At 39.0% G+C, this 19,192-nt stretch overlaps 4 protein-coding genes and 2 long non-coding RNA genes across 7 annotated transcripts; 3 read left to right on the top strand and 3 right to left on the bottom strand.

Moving 5' to 3' along the window:
* Nucleotides 1–3,522, top strand: LOC104735182 (protein REPRESSOR OF SILENCING 3). Its single transcript, XM_010454920.3, has 4 exons — nucleotides 1–207; nucleotides 293–478; nucleotides 562–927; nucleotides 1,027–3,522. The coding sequence occupies exons 1-4, from the start codon at nucleotides 1–3 to the stop codon at nucleotides 2,752–2,754; spliced, it is 2,487 nt and encodes an 828-aa protein (XP_010453222.1). The 3' UTR covers nucleotides 2,755–3,522.
* LOC104735191 (uncharacterized) lies at nucleotides 2,895–4,466 on the bottom strand. Its single transcript, XM_010454932.3, has 6 exons — nucleotides 4,041–4,466; nucleotides 3,889–3,942; nucleotides 3,725–3,805; nucleotides 3,570–3,639; nucleotides 3,300–3,388; nucleotides 2,895–3,161 (listed from the first exon to the last, which is right to left on the bottom strand). Exons 1-6 carry the CDS (start codon nucleotides 4,203–4,205, stop codon nucleotides 3,027–3,029), a joined length of 594 nt encoding a protein of 197 aa, XP_010453234.1. The 5' UTR covers nucleotides 4,206–4,466; the 3' UTR covers nucleotides 2,895–3,026.
* On the bottom strand, nucleotides 4,458–12,516 carry LOC109124462 (uncharacterized). Of its 2 annotated transcripts, none has more exons than XM_010454908.3 (25): nucleotides 11,606–12,516; nucleotides 11,338–11,461; nucleotides 11,179–11,241; nucleotides 10,980–11,081; nucleotides 10,712–10,880; nucleotides 10,510–10,608; nucleotides 10,131–10,283; nucleotides 10,010–10,049; nucleotides 9,811–9,868; nucleotides 9,640–9,722; nucleotides 9,310–9,408; nucleotides 9,079–9,194; nucleotides 8,823–8,941; nucleotides 8,550–8,620; nucleotides 7,916–8,021; nucleotides 7,612–7,751; nucleotides 7,303–7,461; nucleotides 6,892–6,995; nucleotides 6,519–6,694; nucleotides 5,818–6,007; nucleotides 5,589–5,688; nucleotides 5,254–5,422; nucleotides 5,055–5,137; nucleotides 4,891–4,967; nucleotides 4,458–4,797 (listed from the first exon to the last, which is right to left on the bottom strand). In XM_010454908.3, the coding sequence occupies exons 1-25, from the start codon at nucleotides 11,672–11,674 to the stop codon at nucleotides 4,626–4,628; spliced, it is 2,841 nt and encodes a 946-aa protein (XP_010453210.2). In that variant the 5' UTR covers nucleotides 11,675–12,516; the 3' UTR covers nucleotides 4,458–4,625. The 2 variants fall into 2 exon arrangements, with proteins under 2 accessions (XP_010453210.2, XP_087327392.1); XM_087471266.1 differs by having other exon boundaries at nucleotides 9,052–9,194; nucleotides 11,606–11,874.
* LOC104735163 (glucan endo-1,3-beta-glucosidase 6) lies at nucleotides 12,050–14,065 on the top strand. Its single transcript, XM_010454898.3, has 2 exons — nucleotides 12,050–12,578; nucleotides 12,837–14,065. Exons 1-2 carry the CDS (start codon nucleotides 12,247–12,249, stop codon nucleotides 13,939–13,941), a joined length of 1,437 nt encoding a protein of 478 aa, XP_010453200.1. The 5' UTR covers nucleotides 12,050–12,246; the 3' UTR covers nucleotides 13,942–14,065.
* Nucleotides 14,066–15,506: 1,441 nt separating this feature from the next.
* LOC104735153 (uncharacterized) lies at nucleotides 15,507–17,673 on the bottom strand. The gene is made up of 8 exons (XR_759428.3): nucleotides 17,441–17,673; nucleotides 17,208–17,364; nucleotides 16,914–17,106; nucleotides 16,691–16,794; nucleotides 16,300–16,604; nucleotides 16,083–16,212; nucleotides 15,907–15,993; nucleotides 15,507–15,822 (listed from the first exon to the last, which is right to left on the bottom strand). It is a non-coding gene; the product is annotated as an uncharacterized LOC104735153 (long non-coding RNA).
* Nucleotides 17,674–17,910: 237 nt separating this feature from the next.
* Nucleotides 17,911–19,143, top strand: LOC104735145 (two-component response regulator ARR18). The gene is made up of 3 exons (XR_759426.3): nucleotides 17,911–18,145; nucleotides 18,307–18,383; nucleotides 18,484–19,143. It is a non-coding gene; the product is annotated as a two-component response regulator ARR18 (long non-coding RNA).
* Nucleotides 19,144–19,192: the final 49 nt, after the last annotated feature.

Here is a 19,192-nt window from a genome sequence, read left to right as displayed (position 1 = left end):
ATGGAGGAAACAAAAAGCGGCGGCGGCGGTGTTAGGCTTCACGTCGGAGGATTGGGAGAAAGCGTTGGAAGAGATGATCTACTCAAGATCTTCTCTCCGATGGGAACTGTTGATGCTGTCGAATTCGTTAGGACTAAAGGTCGTTCCTTTGCCTACATCGACTTCTCTCCATCGTCCGAAAAATCCCTCAGCAAGCTCTTCTGCACGGTGAGCAAATACGATCTCTCTTTCCCTTTTTTTATTCCATTGCTGTGTTCTCTTGTTCTTCTTAACCCTAATCTGATGTTGGCAGTATAATGGATGTGTATGGAAAGGAGGGAGGTTACATCTGGAGAAAGCTAAAGAGCATTATCTAGCTCGGTTGAAGCGAGAGTGGGAAGAGGCGTCTTCTCCTAAAGATGATACCACCATAAAAGCTCCTCCTTCTGATTCAGAACCTTCCACTCATCTTAACATCTTCTTTCCCAGACTCAGAAAGGTACCAATGCTCCTTACATGATATGTACTAGTACTAGGAGTAGTAAGTGATTAGGGTTTGAGATACCTTTTTGTCTGGTGCAGGTGAGAGCTATGCCACTTAGTGGAACTGGAAAACATAAGTATAGTTTTCAGCGTGTTCCATTGACGTCTTCTCTTCCAAAGAGCTTTTGTGATTGTGAAGAGCACTCTAACAACTCTCTCACTCCTCGGGAAACACATCTTCATGATCTAGACGCGCTTAATGTGGGAATAAACGAAGACGAGGTGAATGTTATGAACTCCGTGATGAATAAGCTCTTTCAGAAACACAACATTCCAACTAGTGAGCAGGTCCCTGAAGAAGACAATGATGAGATTGATGCAGACCAAGATAACCTTGTCATCAATGTGGTATCTAGTGGGAACGATATGGGGAAGGCAGAGATGGATATGTTGTCTAGGAAACGGGTACTTAAAGCTAATATTTTTCTATTTTAGTTAACTCAGTAATGAGTCATCTAGTCTACCCTATCACTAATCTGGCTCTTTCTTTGATTTGTAACTCAGAAATCAATTCTCAACGAAACAACACAAAGTGGAAAAGGATATGGTGAAGGAAGAAAAGGGAACCACATTCACCCTAGCAAAAAAAGGCAAACAATCAGCCAAGAGGAAAGTGGACGACTGGAATCTTCTCTGGCCACACGTGAAAAGAAGAAGCCTTCTGAAGTGGTACCGGATAAATCATCAGATGAACCGAGCAGAACAACAGGTGTCAAGCGGTCTAATGACAATATTTCCTGGTCCCAAAAGTCGTCCTGGAAATCACTTATGGCCAATGGGGACAGCAGTGATTTTAGTGTATCTAGTTTCTTGCCAGGTGTTAGCTCCAGTAAAGCAGTACAACCTGCACCACACAACACTGATCTTACTGGGTTTCCTAGCCGAGAAAATTTGAAGGGGAAGACAAAAAGTAAGCGCCTAACTTCTACAGTCATGGCAGCGGATTTACCCGTGTCAGATGACATAAAGAGGGATGATAGTGACATTATAGCAGATGATATAGAGAGGGATGATAGTGATGCTGGGGAAGATGACGCAGCTAGTGACTCTATGGCAGATGACACAGCTAGTGACTCTTTGGTTGAGAGGGATGATAGTGATGCTATGGAAGATGACGCAGCTAGTGAGTCTATGGCAGATGACACAGCTAGTGACGCTTTGGTTGAGGGGGATGATAGTGATGCTGGGGAAGATGACGCAGCTAGTGACTCTATGGTTGAGAAGGATGATAGTGATGCTGCGGAAGATGACGCAGCTAGTGACTCTATGGTTGAGAGGGATGATAGTGATGCTGTGGAAGATGACGCAGCTAGTGACTCTATGGTTGAGAGGGATGATAGTGATGCTGTGGAAGATGACGCAGGTAGTGACTCCTTGGTTGAGATGGATGATAGTGATGCTGTGGAAGATGACGCAGCTAGTGACTCTATGGCAGATGACACAGCTAGTGACGCTTTGGTTGAGAGGGATGATGGTGATACTACTGAATATGAAACAGCTAATGAGTCCATGGCTGATGATCCAGCTAGTGACTCTGTGGCAGATGACACAGCTAGTGACGCTGTAGATTCAGACGACTCAGAATCACTTTCAGATACTGTTGAAGCGGTACCCCTGGAATTTGTTGCAAACACCGAGGGCAATAGGGGGAACATGAAGTCGAATGCGGGAAAGCATGAAAATGTAGCAGAGGATTTGAATTCGGAAAAGGAAAGCTTAGTCGTCAAGGAAGATGTTGTAGAAGAAGAAGAGGCGGGGAAAGAACCACTGAAAGCTTCTAACAACAAGTCAACAGGAGGTTCTTCATGGCTTCAGAAGGCTTCATGGACTCAGCTGGTTAGCGACAAAAATACGCCTTCATTCAGTATAACTCAACTCTTCCCAGATCTAAGTACTGACAAGGGCGAAGCAGCTAAAGTGATCAACAATGTAGAACACCAGACTGCAAGTGCAATGAAACAAACAGAATTCACATGTAGCAGCGGTGGCTTTGTGACTGCGGGAGTCCCTGTGGATAGTACCCCTGTGAGAAGTTTAGATGAGAATCGGCAGCGTCTGAATAGTAAAAATTTGAGTGGAGGCAGATTGGGTGCGAAGAAGAAGACATTTAAGAGAAAGGTTGGGTCGGGGGAGACATGCACTTTTATGAGAAGCTCGACTTCTTTGAAAGAGTGGGCAAAGGCTAAGAAGGCATTGAGTGAGCCCAGGAGAAAGAAAAATAGTGAAGAATGAGTTAGATTGTAAGACGATCAGAGGCACCTCAAATTATGTATTCCTCTACAGTTTTTGTGCTTGAATGATACAATACAAAGCTTCCTTCTTTTTAAAAAATTTAAGGTTTTAACGTACACTTATATAAAAGCACTTCTCACTGGATAAAATCTGATTGATGAACTGAACTTTGACAGTCATACAAGCATGGGATACAGAAAAAGCGTAAGATGCAACGTTTTACTGAGTTCTTGTTACTAACTGAATTTGAAAGAAAAATAAGGAGCCAACCCCTATCTATCTTTGAGTTCCTGTTCGAACTGGCCGAGTTTCAGGCGTATAGGCTCCAAGAACTGCTTCATATCCAACCTAATAAGGTGCTTCAGCTGCTGGGAAAGTTCCTTGTCTTCGCTGAGCTTCACATCTACCTGCTCCATTTGCACAAGGTATCATCATCATACAGAGATTCTAACATTCTTCCCAAATCAAATCAAAGTCTCTCTATGCATCTTTGTCTAAACTACAAACAGAACCTTTCCTCTCAAGATTCTCTATAGCAACATTACCTCAAGATCATCAAGCTCGCCGAATGAAAACTCAGGAATCTCAAGGCTCCCCTTCACCTTCTTCATATTCTCTTCAAATGACCACTCCCCTAAGAAAATCGCCATAATAGCAGTGAATTGGATGCAAACAAGTTGTATTTTACACGAACAAAAGACAATGAAAGTTCCTAACCTCATCTAAACCGACTAGATTTCATGATAATAAAGGCAAAAGGTCTTTACTTTTATCAACACAAATGAAGTAAAAGATTCTTAGTGTAGTCGTCTTACCCTCAACTTTAAGGGAAAGCTCGTAAGTATAGCCAACTCTTTTCTTGTTCCGAACTGTGACTAAGAAAGCCTAGCGAAGCAGAGGAAAAAGGAATCATCTATACAGAACAAAGATAGACAACAGAAAAAAAAAAAGGAGAAAGAAAGCAACTCACATCTCCAACGCATCTGTTAATATCTATAATCTCAGCTTTGCCAGAAGAGAATTGCAATGAACCCACTGATCCCAACAGCTCCTGCGAGCACGATTCCAAGCAAATTAGCAAAAAAATAAGTAAAGCAAACAAAAACAGAGTAAGAGAGAAAGAATGAAAGAAACCTTTAAACGGTCAGTAGCCCATTTGGTGAGATTTTTCTCCTCCCAAGTGCCAGCCTATGTAGAGAAAACAACGAAACAAGAAGAGTTAGATAATGCAAAGAAGAATTGTAAACACGAGTTTAACAGATGATAACGAAAAAAAAAGAGCAAACCCGATTCCAGAGAGAGCCAAGGGACGCAGGAGCAGCAGCATTGAGAGCGACGTCGTTGTTGCTGAGCTTCTGGGGCAGAGGAGGAGGAGCTGCATCTGCTGTGGCTTCTCTCACCCAATACCTATACGATGAGCCCTCTTTCGTCTTCTCCTCCTCTCTCTCCATTACTTTCTTTACTCTCTCTCTTTCCCCCTCACTCTCCTCTTCTCATCCAATTTAGGGTTCCTCCGATGTCTCCGGAAGCTTCGAGCTTCAGATCCTATTTTTATATTATTTTCTTTCGAATCTTTGTTCGTGTTTCCAAGATTGGCTTTAATCAAGTTATGGTCTTTAAAGGGGCCCACTATTGACCCAAACACAGGTTCTCTCTTTCATTCTTGTCTAATTAATGTCTCTAATCTATCTTTAAGTACGAAATTTGGTAAGTTCTACATCCTTTTGTGATTTCCAGTAACGAATCAGAATACAGATTACAACAATTGTTGCTCAGGTGTGAGATACAAAATGAGTGATAAAACTACACAGTGTTCCAAAAAAGGGACAAAAAAAAAATGTTGTATGGGATTCTTCTTTAGATTTCAGAGATCAGTTGATTTTTGGCTTAGGAGCTCTTGGCTTTAAGACAACGTAAAGAAGAATCGCAACTATGATAAAGGCTGGAATTGTGGTCATGTCTACTTCTACTTTCACCTTCCTCTCTTTTGTGCAGTGAATTGGGTGCAAGACCCCCACTGTTGCATTCACTTCTCTTACGAATCTGATCAAATGAAAAAAAAAAAAACCTGTGTTTATAGCTAATCAATCATTCCTCTTAAAAAACTGTAGCAAGGGTAAAAAGAGGTGTACTTACGAGTTCGTAGCTTCCTCTAAGGTATATAGAAATCTCATGGCATCACCATATCGTGTTTCTCCCGCAACATTCGAAAGCTGTTAACATATAGCAAACACATCATTTGAAGCCTTCGATGAACGTCCAAGAAACCAAGCTAAATGTACAGATGTGTGTGTACTCACCCGTCTCCACAGGCTAACCACATACTTGTACTTGTTCATCAGCTCACGTTCCCTCGATCGGAAGAGCTTAAACGTTTTTTTATCTTGTTTCTGGTCAAGGATATTTACACTAGCATATGAACACCAGCAGGTAATAAAAGCTCTTCATAGTTCAAATTCAAAACCTTAAAACATAAATTTAAAGAACTTCCAAGGATACTCGTTCGCTCCAGCCGCAGAAGATGAATCCCTGAATTGACTGCTTGTATTGATTCTTCAAGCGCCGTAATGATATAGCTCCGGGCAATTGTGTCAGATTGAAATAATGAAAGGCGCCAACCTTGAGAAGTGATGGATAAGGGATTGCAACCTACTGACCATGTCCAGTCCTACGAAACACAATTTTCAAAAGATTGTAAGCCGAACCATCAGCTTCTTTATCTGGAGATTATAATTAATGTTTGTTTGTCCTCGGTTCAAAACATTGCAATAGTTACCAGCAATATGAAAACATAACAATGCTATTTTGTATAATCTGTCAGCATAACTTTATACCTCAATTGCACTTTCATGAGCTACACTGTAGACAAGATGAAGAGGAAGCAATCCAGCTAGATGTTCGGCAACAGAAGCCATGGCTGCTTTCACCGGGCTCCTGTGTTATAAAGATGTAAGGAATAAGGAAAAATTCATTTACTCTAACTCACTCATGACGTGCAAAAATTAACTAGGCCTGTTATAAAATTTCTGCTAATACAGAGCTGCTAACATGTATGTGTTATACCTTAGATCCCATAAAAGTGATCTTCCGTTGCATTGCAAATGGCTCTCCCATGAAGATGCCTCCGACTGAACAACAACGACCATATTTGAAAGTGCCTTCGCTTGATAATGCTTGTCAATCAGGAGCGGATCGCCATTGATGAGCCAAAAGATAGGAATTTCAAGAGTAGACCTGCTGTGGGCATGACCTCCTGAGTTATATACGAGGTTAGACACAGAGTGTCAATGCCAATCACAATGTATCAACATCAACCAATGCATGATCCACAAGCAGTTAACGCAATCGACAGAGCAGTGGGAAGAGAGCAATCACTCAAATTGTAACAATTCTAAACGAAGGCAGTAGTAAATATATATCTCACAGCGCAGGCATACAGTAAATAATACAGTATCTCAGATCTCCTGCATTTTTCTTACTACATTGTACTACCCTACGACGAAAACTTGAAGTACATATGCAAAAGGAGAACAGTTATCAAAATTCTCAACGTAATCGTGATCCATAGTGTCTACATCAATATATAAATTAGATAGAAAAATGGAACACCAAATCACTTAAAAACGGTAGCAAATAGTTTCTAGTGCAGCATCAAGGAAAGGCTTCTTTCGTGACTACAAAGGTGCCACAACAAAAGAGATTAATAGTAACAATTTTCAAAAAATATCTACTTCACAGAGAGAAAATTTTTGTTGTTAACTGACCTTTAAGGGGAGTGTGATCGTTCAGCCTTTGTAATTGGTACTGGAGGATTGATGAATCAAGATATGAACGAACAGTCTTCCGGTAAGTTCCATTGACAAGCAATAGAGGGACAGCTGCTGCCCTTCGGGCTACTGAAAAAGCCATAGCCAATGCAGGATCCTCAGAGAGTGTTAACCTATCACAATTGTTATTGACACTTCAATACAGCTCGAAGTTGTATACAGAAATCGGAGGGGGGATAAATCATCTAAGAATAATTAATGTTTGTCTCTTTTTGGGGCCAAGACACTCTACTAATTTTAAGGTCTAACCACATTTTGAGGCTATTGTTTATCAAAGAGGGTCAGAAAGATCAAGCCTTTCAGTGCATACATATGCTGGCTGAACATAGGCTTCTGAGAAGGTAACAACAGCGAAGAAAGCCCATCCATGATGGCCTTGAGGTCCACCGGCAGCTGTTTGATTTGTCGAACTTTCTACATCAATAAAATTACAGAGTGACGACATCATTCAAGCATCTATAGTAACTAGATTGAAAAACTGCAAGCAATGTTATTGGTAGGATGAGGTAACTATGCTAGTTAGCAATAATATTTCATTCTCAAACATAAATTACATAATCTTTGAAAAGAAAATGACAAATGTATTCGATAATTTTACGTTTTATTCATCTCATGACATGTTTTTATCCCTGAGACTTTATATTATGAGATGAACTGAAGTTGTCACCAAAATATGCTTGACCTGATGGCAAATCCTTTAGACCATTTGACATGAACATACCTCTTGGGTGATGAAGACAAGCTGAAAAGAGATTTTCTCATAATGATGAAATGCACCATCAGCAACTGAGGGTGATATTATATGTCTCATAGATCCCCAGAGAGTAGCACCTAAATGTGCAAGGAAAGTATCGCGTGCAACTGTGTAACTTTGGAACTCCTGTGCAATCGAGATCACAGATGCAATGTTTCAAATTTTCTTATATAAAACTGAAGCATTGTGATTCTAATCGCCTTACTGAAAGAATTCTCAAACCAGCAAGGGAGATAGAAACAGAAGAAAAAACCCAGCGTGGGACCACAAAAATACCTCATGTTCATCTCTAAACAAATTCCAGCTCTCCATTCGTTTTAGTGCATCCATGGCTTTTCTCTTGTGAGTCTCATCATATTCCTCTCCGTCAAATGACTGGAGCTCAGTTTTTAAATCCCGCATTCTTTCATCAAGTTCTTGGACACGTAAAATGAGGTTAAAATTAGGAAAAACACACAAAATACTGAAACAATTACTCAAGAAAATGAAGTGGGAGCTGTGCAGAATCTTTCTTTGAAACCAAGGGGGTGCATGAATATACGAAGAGGGTAATGAAAATAAAACAGCGTTAAGGAAGCACCTTCACAAAGAGCAAGTTTCACTTTCCTTCCCTTGCAGTGCTTGAAAGCAAATAGTTCATATACATCAATTTCTGCTAGAAGAATGTCAACAGCCTGATGGTCATTCTGAGACAACAAAAAAAAATGCAATACTGAGAAGTCTTGGCCAAAAGCATTTCAAACAAGGCAAATGAAAACATAACTCAGAGACATTGCACACTGTGGACCTGAACACACTTGCATTTATGCACATGCGTCAGCCTCAAGGAAATACAGCTCTAAGGATCCAAATTCTTAATTAACAAGTGATATGTTCACCATTATAAGACATGAAACAAATAATAAAAAAACTAGTTTTCGCGGAGCTAGAACCCATGCGTCCCCAAACTCTCTTACTCTTCTTTTCTCAACACCTTACTTTAAGTTTTTTCTCTGATCTAATCACTATTTTATGGTAAGTCTACCCAACACCACAGAGGTAAACATTATGTTTTCCGCCTCTTAAAAGTACCAGAAATTTGGTTATTCAACATATTTGTTAGTCCTATTCTTTTTTGTACCGGAGTACAACAGTGCCCACGATAATTCAGGTACTACCAAATAAAGCTCCTTTGACGAACTGAATGACTTCTTATTTCACCAATTAGAACTCACCTCTCCAAACACAGAAAATTTATCCTGAATTGCAGCTTGCAGTTTATCTTCTGCTTCATCTTCAGATATTTCTAGCAGAAAATAAAATCATGGACACAAGATTAACAGAAATTCAGGAAACGTTTTTTGCACATGGAAAAGGGCCAAACAATGACACAGATGTTCAGTGATTAAGAGAATTGTATTTCACATAGAACATGTTAAGCATAGGTAAATGGTCAGGATATTTACAACTTAGGAGCCATTTTGCAGAAGATTTATTGCGAATAATACCTGCAACAGCACCAATAGTCTTTCCCACATTTGGCAAACTAAGTTCGGTTCGCACTCCTTCCCCACCGACCGAAGGTCCCCATGAAAAAGGACCAGCAGTTAAGTCGATGAATGCCCACCTGACAGTAAACACACACAAAATCATGAAACATACAGCTTTAACAATTTATTGGCATGCTTAAGATGCGCTCTAAGCCAGAATGACAAGGTTAAATAAAAATGTACACACATGCATTGAGAGCTTCAGAAAAGCAACCTGCCCTTTCCGATCCAGATATCAGTCAGACATTCTGAGTCAAGATTGCTAAAGTCTCCAGCTCTTAAATCCTTTTCTAGAAACACCTTCATATCTTCATTTTTCCCTTTAAGCAACTTGAAATTTCCATTGAGAAAGATCCAAAATTAAGCACATGTAAGGACATCCATGTTAAACAAAAATGATTCTGGGACACGAAAGCATTAGGCCAGAGTAAAAGAAGACTGGTACCTGCAAAACCTTACTCTGAATGAGTTCGGCTGCATCTTTACCATGAGATAGCTGTTCCAACTTATTAAGAGCATCCTGCCATGCATTGTACCACTCGGACTGAAAGCAAGACAACAATCAACAAGTAAAACACGACATAACGAAACACAAGATACTCGCAGCACAAAGGATCTGATTCTCGCATGTGAGTATAGCCATTGCAACAACCCCACAGGACTAACTATTGTCAAAATAAACATCTTCCATATCTTACAAGCATTAAGGCTAATCAATGGAATACTAAAACTTGAGGGTAAGGGTGGCAGGCAGGGTGCAGCTAAAATAACTAACCGTATCAGTCTCCTCTGCATTAGTCCAGGAAAATTTCAGCATTGGATGTCTTTGGTATAATGGCTTCCTCACCACATCAAATGCTACAACATACTCGCACCAGGTTGCAAATAAGAAAACTGGAATGTACATCATCAATGGAGAAATATCGTTGTTATTGCCTTTCTGTACCTAATATATTTTCTGACGGCTTCCCAGACTGAAGAAGTTTTTTAACACTGTCCTTGTTCTGCGAAAAATAAAGTGAGTAAAGAACTAACAGCGAAAATAACCAAGAGATCTTTTTAAATGACATTCCTCCTTTCTTTGTGTTAGTTTATAATGCAATTGCTTTCGAAGAATGAACAGAATCTGAGGGACCGAGACCTACCTCTTTTAGATAAGATATCTCTGACTCTGAGAACCCTCTCCTGCAAAAATCCTTATATAAGTCTAGTATATTTTTCATCCGTAATATAAATGATACGATAATATAAACAGCAGGTCCTCACCGGTATCCATATCTGGCTTTTTTAATATCATCATGTTTGGGATTCAAAATAAATACGTTGTATGCATCCTCGAGATGAAGATATTCGACAAGGCTAGTGAAAATGAATTCCATCATCTCGACATCCACTTGCCATAGAGCACTTTCCTCATCCCTGTTACCAAAAAAGGAGAGAGTATAGCATAGAAACGACTCAGAAAATGATAATCAGGACCACCACTTAAAAAGGTGCTGCAAGCAACAATCATGAGTGACGTAAAGATGCCAGAACCAAGTGATCTGCAGCTCAGATCACTCTGCATAAAGAAATGACCAGTAACAGACTACCATACGACATAGTCAGAAGCAAGAAACCCTTTGAAATGGATTACCACTATTACCTATTGGGAGACACGTCATCTTTACGTACTAAAACATTGATGGCGCGTTCAATCACTGATGTCACCTTTTCTCCCATTTGTATAGCATGAACAGAAAAGCTGAAAAAAAGGAAACAAAGGCCCCAGCAAAAACTCTATGTAAAACCACACCAACATTACGAATGAACCACCAGTAAAAAGGTTACAAAAAAGATGACTGTACTTGTAGTTCACGCGACTGATGATAGGAAGATGGTGTTTCACCTCCTTTTCAATGTTAGTCTTGTAAAAGGGATTGAGAACTTCTTTGCTTTGTGGAACTCGTGTATGTTCAAACATGTGATCAAATTTATTAAACCAACGCTCAAGTTCCTCGGGACGGAGTTTGAAGTCTGGAAGAAGTGTGAAACAAAAAAAAATTATGGACAAAAGAGAAAAATCAAGTGATGGCTCCAATACACAGGAAAGCAAGATAGGCAGAAGCTATTAACCTTGGTTTCCTTTTCCTTCAAACCCAATGAAGATAAAATTAACTGGCACGGGAAGATAGACAGAATCGACTTCCATAAGGTCTAGGTAACTCGCAATATTTCCTGAAAAGATGCAACTCAAATTGGAACTACTTGTTGCTAACTGAGCTATCATGTAAACCATTCACAGGAACTGAACTAAAAACGAAAGGCAATTTACCTGACTTGGTGTAATTCAGAACACCAGAATTCGGATGGACTGAGGACTCCAAATCATCAAAATCTGATAACAGCGTTAAGTAAAATTGTGATGAAAAAGAACGAACACAGGAAATCCAAAAGCAACAAGAGAGGAGAGGCCTGGGGAAAAAGAAGATACCAGTACGAATGACAGACTCGCTCCAAAATCTGCTTTTGTCCCTAAGATTGAACAAGGAAAAAACAGAAGACTTTGCCGTATTGCGTTTTCCATGTGGAGCTCCATATGATAGAGATGGTATGAACTAACACAACCACGAAATCAAATCAAACAAATCACGCAATTTTGAACTGAGAAACAGAATTGAAAATAACAAGATAACATCGCAACTCATCAAATTTGATTTTTTGATCATCTTACGACGGATCGAAAAAGGAAGAAATCGTACCAGGAGAGCAACACAAATGGTGAAAACGAGCTTGGAAACGGATCTGTTCCCAGCCCCGAATCTGCGCATCGTCTCCTCCTAGTAAACGATAAATCGTAGTAGGGTTTTTGCTCTTTCCTCCCGCAAAAAATTCCTCCACTGGCCACTGTCTTCTCCACAGAATTTTTTCGTTTTCTCTCCGTCGATTAGCCAAAATATTATTTTTTCACCTCTAAACTAATAATTAAAAAAATAAAATAAAAAAGTCTTTAGCTATCAACTATTGAGTCAAAATACAAAGGACCAGTAAGAGCTGGATATTACCAGTAAACCAATTAATTATTTCTAAGGCCCATAATATATGGGCCTGAAATACAAAGCCCACATTATCAGCAAATGACTTTATGAGAGAGAACACCAAACCAAAACTCCAAAACTCGAGAGGCATCGTTTAACGCGATGCTTACGTGTCATTTTGTCGTTATGGGTTGCCAAAAGCAGAGGTCACTCGCTCGTGCGTGGTCGCTTTAATACCCAGTGGTCTGCAAGAAACAGTACAGCTAAGCTCAAAGCTCAAAACTCAAAACTCAAAACTCATAGCTCAGTTTGGTCTCTTGTATCGCTTTTGAAGTGAAGAGAAGGGTCAGATCGGCGAGCCAGAGATGATGGGTTGGGGTTCGTTGTTACTATTATTGTCGGTGGCGGTGTTATGTCAGAGGGCAAGTTCAATTGGAGCTAACTGGGGCACACAGGCGTCGCACCCTCTTCCACCGGACATAGTGGTGCGGATGCTTCGAGAGAATGGTATTCAGAAAGTGAAACTCTTTGACGCGGAATACGACACTCTCAGAGCTTTGGGCAAATCAGGTATAGAGGTTATGGTCGGTATTCCCAATGAGATGCTTGCTTCTCTCGCCTCTAGCCTCAAAGCCGCTGAGAAATGGGTTGCTAAAAATGTCTCAGTTCACATCTCCACCGATAAAGTTAACATCAGGTCCTTTAATTTCTTTCCTTTTTTAGTTTCTTTAATCAAAGTTTTCCTTTTTTTTAGGGTTTCACATTTTAACATTGTACAAAGTTAGAAATTTATAATCAGTTACTTTGACTTTGAGTTTTGGAATCTCCAAGACAAGTTAGTAGGTTGTACCCTTGTCTGAAATTACGGGTTACTGTCTTTTTCTACCAGACCAAATTAATCTCACTAAAGTAGGTGTTGAATTGATGTTGTGATTTGGTTGTTGTACTTGTACAGATATGTAGCTGTGGGTAATGAACCTTTCTTGTCGACTTATAACGGGAGCTATCTGAGTACTACTTTCCCTGCGTTGAGGAACATTCAAATTGCAATTATAAAGGCTGGTCTTCAGAACCAAGTGAAGGTCACATGTCCCTTGAACGCTGATGTATATGAAAGCTCAACCACTTTTCCTTCTGGAGGTGATTTCAGAGCTAATATCCGTGATCTCATGATCACTATAGTCAAGTTCTTAAGCGAAAATGGCGGTCCTTTCACTGTTAACATCTATCCCTTCATCAGTCTTTACAACGACGCCAACTTCCCAGTGGATTACGCTTTCTTTGATGGAAACTCACAGCCAGTGAGTGATGGTGGGACTTACTATTACAACATGTTTGATGCAAATTATGACACTCTAGTGCATGCCCTCGAGAAGAATGGGTTTGGTAACATGCCTATCATAATTGGGGAGATTGGGTGGCCTACTGATGGAGACAAGAATGCGAACTTGGACTATGCTAGGAAGTTCAACCAAGGCTTCATGGCCCATATCTCAGGTGGGAAAGGGACTCCGAGGAGGCCTGGTCCTATCGATGCATACTTGTTCAGCTTGATAGATGAGGACGCCAAAAGTGTTCAGCCGGGGTACTTTGAGCGACACTGGGGGATATTCACATTTGATGGCTTACCTAAATACGCCTTGAACCTAGGGACAACCAACACAGGAGCTCTGATCCAGGCAAAAGGAGTACGTTACCTACAGAGGAAATGGTGTGTGATGAAGCCAAACGTGAAGCTGGATGATCCACAGGTGGCTCCCAGCGTGAGCTATGCATGTAGTCGTGGGGACTGCACCAGTCTCGGGGTTGGGACTTCATGTGCGGATCTGGACGGAAAGCAAAACATATCGTATGCATTCAACAGTTACTTTCAGATAAATGACCAGCTTGATACGGCTTGTAAGTTTCCAAACATATCAGAGGTGACCAAGACGGATCCTTCAAGTGGAATGTGCAGATTTCCGATTATGATAGAGCCTTACTACGGTGGGGCTTCCCGGGAACAGAGGCTCTTCTTTCCACTACTGATGGCTGCTGCCATCGCACTCTCTATTTTTTGAAGGGTTTGGTCTTGTCTATTTGTAATTCTGTGTGATGGCTTGAACTCTTTTATCTTCTTCTTTAATTCTTCTATTTTCTCTTCCCCAGACCAAATGATTATTAGAGCAGTTTTCAGAGAACAAACTAACCTTATTATGCTAAGTATTTAGCCGTTTTGATATCCCTATTCATAATAAATCAGGCAAATGAACATTTAATTTAATTTGGAGTTATGGTCAATTGTACGAGCAAAACACCTCAAGGGACTGAAGTAATCTGAGCCGTTCTCACAGACAAGACGAGTTCTTGCTCTCTTTCTCCTTGAAGCTCTGTTTGTTGCAAACGCTGTCTTTTTGTTGTCGGCACTCTTATTGCCTCCCCATCGCCCCAGCCTCCATTCCACTATGTGTTCATCGATGAATCTTCAAAGGACTAAATCCTCCAGCATTATGCAACAAGGGCATCACCAGAACTCATGCAACTCTACTAATCCATCTGAAACATATCACCGGAATCCATTACAAAGAGTCCAGAACATGTGATAGAGAAACGTGTTATGCCAATAATTATTACACTTTTTCTATTTTAAGTTAGGGTTATATATATTACTTCCGTTATTGTTTTTAGGAGATGTCTTTAGCAAAGATTTTATTATCAAAGAATCTATTGGACGGCTTAGCCGTAGTACAATTTTTATCTTGTTGGAGAACTACTTCTCTGGGAGAGCTCTTCCTCTATTTTATCTTTCAGTTTTCTTATTCTCATAATTGAAAGATGATCATAATTAATCCTGTGACGTATTCATTCATTTAATCAGGCTTTATATAGCCACAAGATTTTACATAGTAGTTCCACATAATCTGGGATACTAGAAACAATATGTACGAGGTTATCTAAGTAGTTGTAACAAGAATATTCCTATATTCTATCAATTTATAATAATTACTAGTATTTGACCCGTGCATACGCACGGATAATTATTTGTGATCAAATAATATATAACTACATTAATTTGTAATAAGTAATATTATTTTAAATAGTTTACAATATAATTTATTGGTTGAATATTAGCAAACTTTTATGTTAAAAGTAAATATAATTTTGATACTATAACTTTAGGCTTATAATCAACTCAAAATTAAAAAAGTTAAAAAATACTCTTTATATATAAATATATTATATAAAGGGTTAAATAAATTTCTTTTTCATGCAACGTTAAAATGAGAAATTAAATTTGGCAATATTGTTGAGACAAATAAGAAAAGAAAGGACCCAACAACTAATATGCTTAGCCTTCCAATTTTTCATCATCTTTTTTTAGTAGGCAACAACACACACATATGCTCATATTATTTTAGTTTCTAAAAATATATATATTTTTACTTTTATTAATACTATATAAGAATAGATAGAATAACATTCGTGTGATTTTAATAGAAAATAAACAACTATACAATACTACACCAATTATAAGTACATACATTAATTGATTTTTTTTTTATCTTCTCACAAACACAAACACTGCTCTTAACAAACAAAAGAATTTTAGTTGCTCTCTTCCTGGGCAAATTTTACTTGCCTTTAATTTCTTTGCAAAATCCAAAGATTCAATTGAATAAGGCTTGGGTAGATTACATTCAGAAATTCAATTGAATAAAAGAATCAGAGATTCAATTAAAACTCTTTTCTGCCTCAAGCGGCCAAAGAGATTTAAATGAGGAGAACAGTAAAAAATAATAATAATCTGAAGTCCTAAAAGAAGACTAAAGACAAAGGATTCTTCTAACTTTTTTTTTTTGTTAACAACTCAGCTTTCGATTCTTTCTTACTCTTTCTCTCCTTTCTTCTTCCTCTAAGAGTTGAAGTTCTCTTTCATGATTTCATCTTCCTCCCTTGCGATTCTTGCAGTACATTTAAACAATTCCACATGAATCGTTAAGGAATATCAAACAAACAAATACATGAAGATCAGAATACTTATGTACCTTCGTCTCTCTTCTTTTTGGATATCTTCAAACCCGACTTCCATGTTTATGTCATCATCTTCGTACCTAGAAAAACGCTTGCTGGGTCTGAAATGGAAACACAAAACCCATATAAGTATCATGAGACATATTAGTTATGGATTTTGATTTTTGAGAGTAGGAAGAGCAGTACTTACAACAACTGTCTAAGCATGTTGAACGCTTCTTCATCCTCTGACCTTATTGCAGCCTCTTCTTCTTCAGCAGCCTCCTATCATGATCTATAACGCGCGAGGGAGGTCTCTTGGGCGCTGGTTTACTCATCATCTGTACATATTACTTGAAATATTAGTGCCCTGCTAGAGAAAATACATAAGAGAGAGATGTGAAAGATCATGATCATGATCATGGTACCTGATGTTTCGAGTTAGGCACTGATTGTTTTGGTATCATTCGGGATGTGGCGATGTAACGGGAAACCTTTCTCTGTTCTACTACCCGTTGCCTCATGGGTGCTTGACGGTTTGTCTCTACTGCATTTGGCTGCCTGAGGAAGCCGGTCTTGAATGATTCAAATGGCTACCAGAGGAAGACGGTCTTGAATGTCCATTAGCTGAAACATGTCTCTTCTCCTCATGAGGGGGACGACCGTGAGCAGTTCTATCATTGGTGCCTGATGATTGTTTGGGCCTTGCTGAATAATTGAGCAGATCGAGCCTCTTGAACATCAGCAAAAAAACATGTATAAGTTATCTCCATGAAAGATCACAAATAGTAAACAGGTTTTTCAAAAGACACAACATACCAGAAGTAGAAAATGAGCCACTTCGAGACAGAGATTCCTTTTGGAACAGGAAGCTCCGCATCATCGGAAAACAGAAACGAATCTTGTATCCTTAAGAGTCTCAACTGCACATACAGTTTGGCTTGAATTAGAATAGCAGAAAAAAACATATCGAAGAATACGTCATCCACATTAGATTGAGTTGAAATCTGTGAAAAAGGATAACAGTTGAAGAGAGATATACTTGGGATCTGATCACACGGCTTCACCCATGTAGTAAACATGAAATTGATCTAGTAAGGATGCAGAGTTCCCTTGTAGTCACCCAGATTATCACGAACTTCAAAATTCATGATATCACAAAACCTTCCTTCCACCAATTGCTTTTTGAATTTTCTAACTAAATTGTTTTTCACCAATGCTTGAATTCGATTCCCCTGTCCAGAAAAAAGAATTATGAAAATTATTTTTAGTTATTCGATTGTGTTATGAAAAGACTTTGATGTAATACGAAAATTATATAACTACGCACACTAACCTTTGCATCCACGAGAATTGCTTCAATACCCAGAATAACTCTAGGTTTGTCTTTTGGATAAAAATTTCATGTCCTGGCTATTAGAACTTTGATCTTCCATTCTCTTTTTAAAGAATCTAGATTAGAGAGATGAGTAAAATCGAGAGGCATGTTGCAGCTAAAACAATAGAAATCAGAATTAATATGTATTGAAGAAAAAAGTAATGGATATAAACAATAGATAAAGAACTTACCTCCGTGATAAAGAAAGAGGTTTTCAGCAACTTTCTTTGCGTTTCAAGAATATTGACGAACATTTATAAACAAATGGGAATTGTTGTAACCACCATGAACGTGGATCTTTTAGTGGGAGTGAAATTAGGATTGATTTTCAGTTGTGTTTGTCAGTTGTGCTTCTCGTGAAACAGAGTAGAAGAAGAAGAAAAGGTGAACGATGCTTCGATTAGGGTTTCAAAGAATGTTTGATGGGCTTCTTTGTGGGCTTGTATATCTTTCATTTTAGGCAAAGTCCAATAAGCCAACAATCAGTTTTAGTTTATTTTTTTGCATAATTAAATTTTCCACGATCGTTCGTAATTTGCTAAATAGAAATTTACTTTTTTTTTTTTTTTTTACTTTTTCTGGAATTATCTGATGTGGCACAAATTTACTGGACAGGTGACTTGTGAATTATAGGATAAAAGATATATCTTAGATTCATCTCTTTCTTCTATTCTCAACTCTCCTGACCTTGAACTCCCATCAATTGGCCCCCTCCAGTTTATTAATTAGAAGCAGTTGCTCTGCATAATACATGGGAGATTTTAAAAGCATAAAAGATCCAGCACTAGCAGTTAGCGAAGAGTCAAGTACCCGGAAGAAAAGGCACCGTGTCGTTTGGACAACAGAGCTCCACCAGAAGTTTCTCAATGCCATTGAGCAATTAGGCGGCAACCACAGTGAGTTTCACCATAAACATCATTTCACCTATCCTTTTGTTGTGTGATGTCATGTCCACTCTTGTTTTCTGCTTACGATTTCTATTGATGCTTTCATCATGTGTGTTGGAATCCTCTATTCATTTCTCCTTATGTTTTATTTCTCTGGGTCTTCATTACAGAGGCTATTCCCAAGCGAATACTTGCTCTCATGAATGTAGATGGTCTCACTAGGGAGAACGTAGCCAGCCATTTGCACGTACGTACTCGTTATTTCCCATTCTCTCTTAGCATTTTGAGGTGTTTCAACTTGATGACGAGATGGTTCGACTTTATATTCTCTCGTGTTCTCCTTGCAGAAGTACAGACTAATACACAACTTGAAAAGGGAAACCAATAAGCTGAACATGGGTCAACTTGATGGACTTATAAATATCAATGCCACAAGCTCTGCACTCTTATCGATAAATCTTGAAAAGATGAACCTCTCCAGCTTCATCCAACAGGGTCATCACCAGAACTCAAGCAACTCAGCAAATCCATCTGGAGCATATCACAGTACTACTCAGTCACCACCAAGAGTCCAAAACGTGAATCAGTATCAACCAAGTTCATCTCCACTAAAGCCCTTATTGTTTCCTATGATCAATTTCTCTGCAAACATGGGAGATTCTAAAGGCATTAAGGAACCAGCAATAGTATGTAAGTTTCCAAACATACCAAAAGAGAACAAGACGGGTCCGTCCGTCTACCGGAAGCTGCATGATTCAGATTAAGACAGAGCCTTAAACTAAGGCAAATCTGCTCGGAGACACAGGTTCTTCTTCCCACTGCTGATGGCTGCCGCAATCTTACCCTCTCTTTATTTATGGTTTTTTTAGCCAATGTGTAACTCAGTAACTCTCTCTGTGATTCTTTCCCCCCCCCCCCCCATTGAATTCTTATTTCCTCTCTCTATTTATATATGTTTTGGTGTTTAGACTTGTTGATTATCATTAATCTCAATTAGTTTAAGCATATACTATGAGAGTATCCTTTAAGTACAGTAGCTTTCTTCTTCTTTCTCTT

The sequence above is a fragment of the Camelina sativa genome, chromosome 2, assembly GCF_030686135.1.
Source record: "Camelina sativa cultivar CO46 ecotype springtype chromosome 2, ASM3068613v1".
Taxonomy (NCBI): Eukaryota; Viridiplantae; Streptophyta; class Magnoliopsida; order Brassicales; family Brassicaceae; genus Camelina; species Camelina sativa.
Note: the sequence above shows the minus strand (reverse complement) of the source record. Positions and strands in the feature narration are given on the sequence as shown.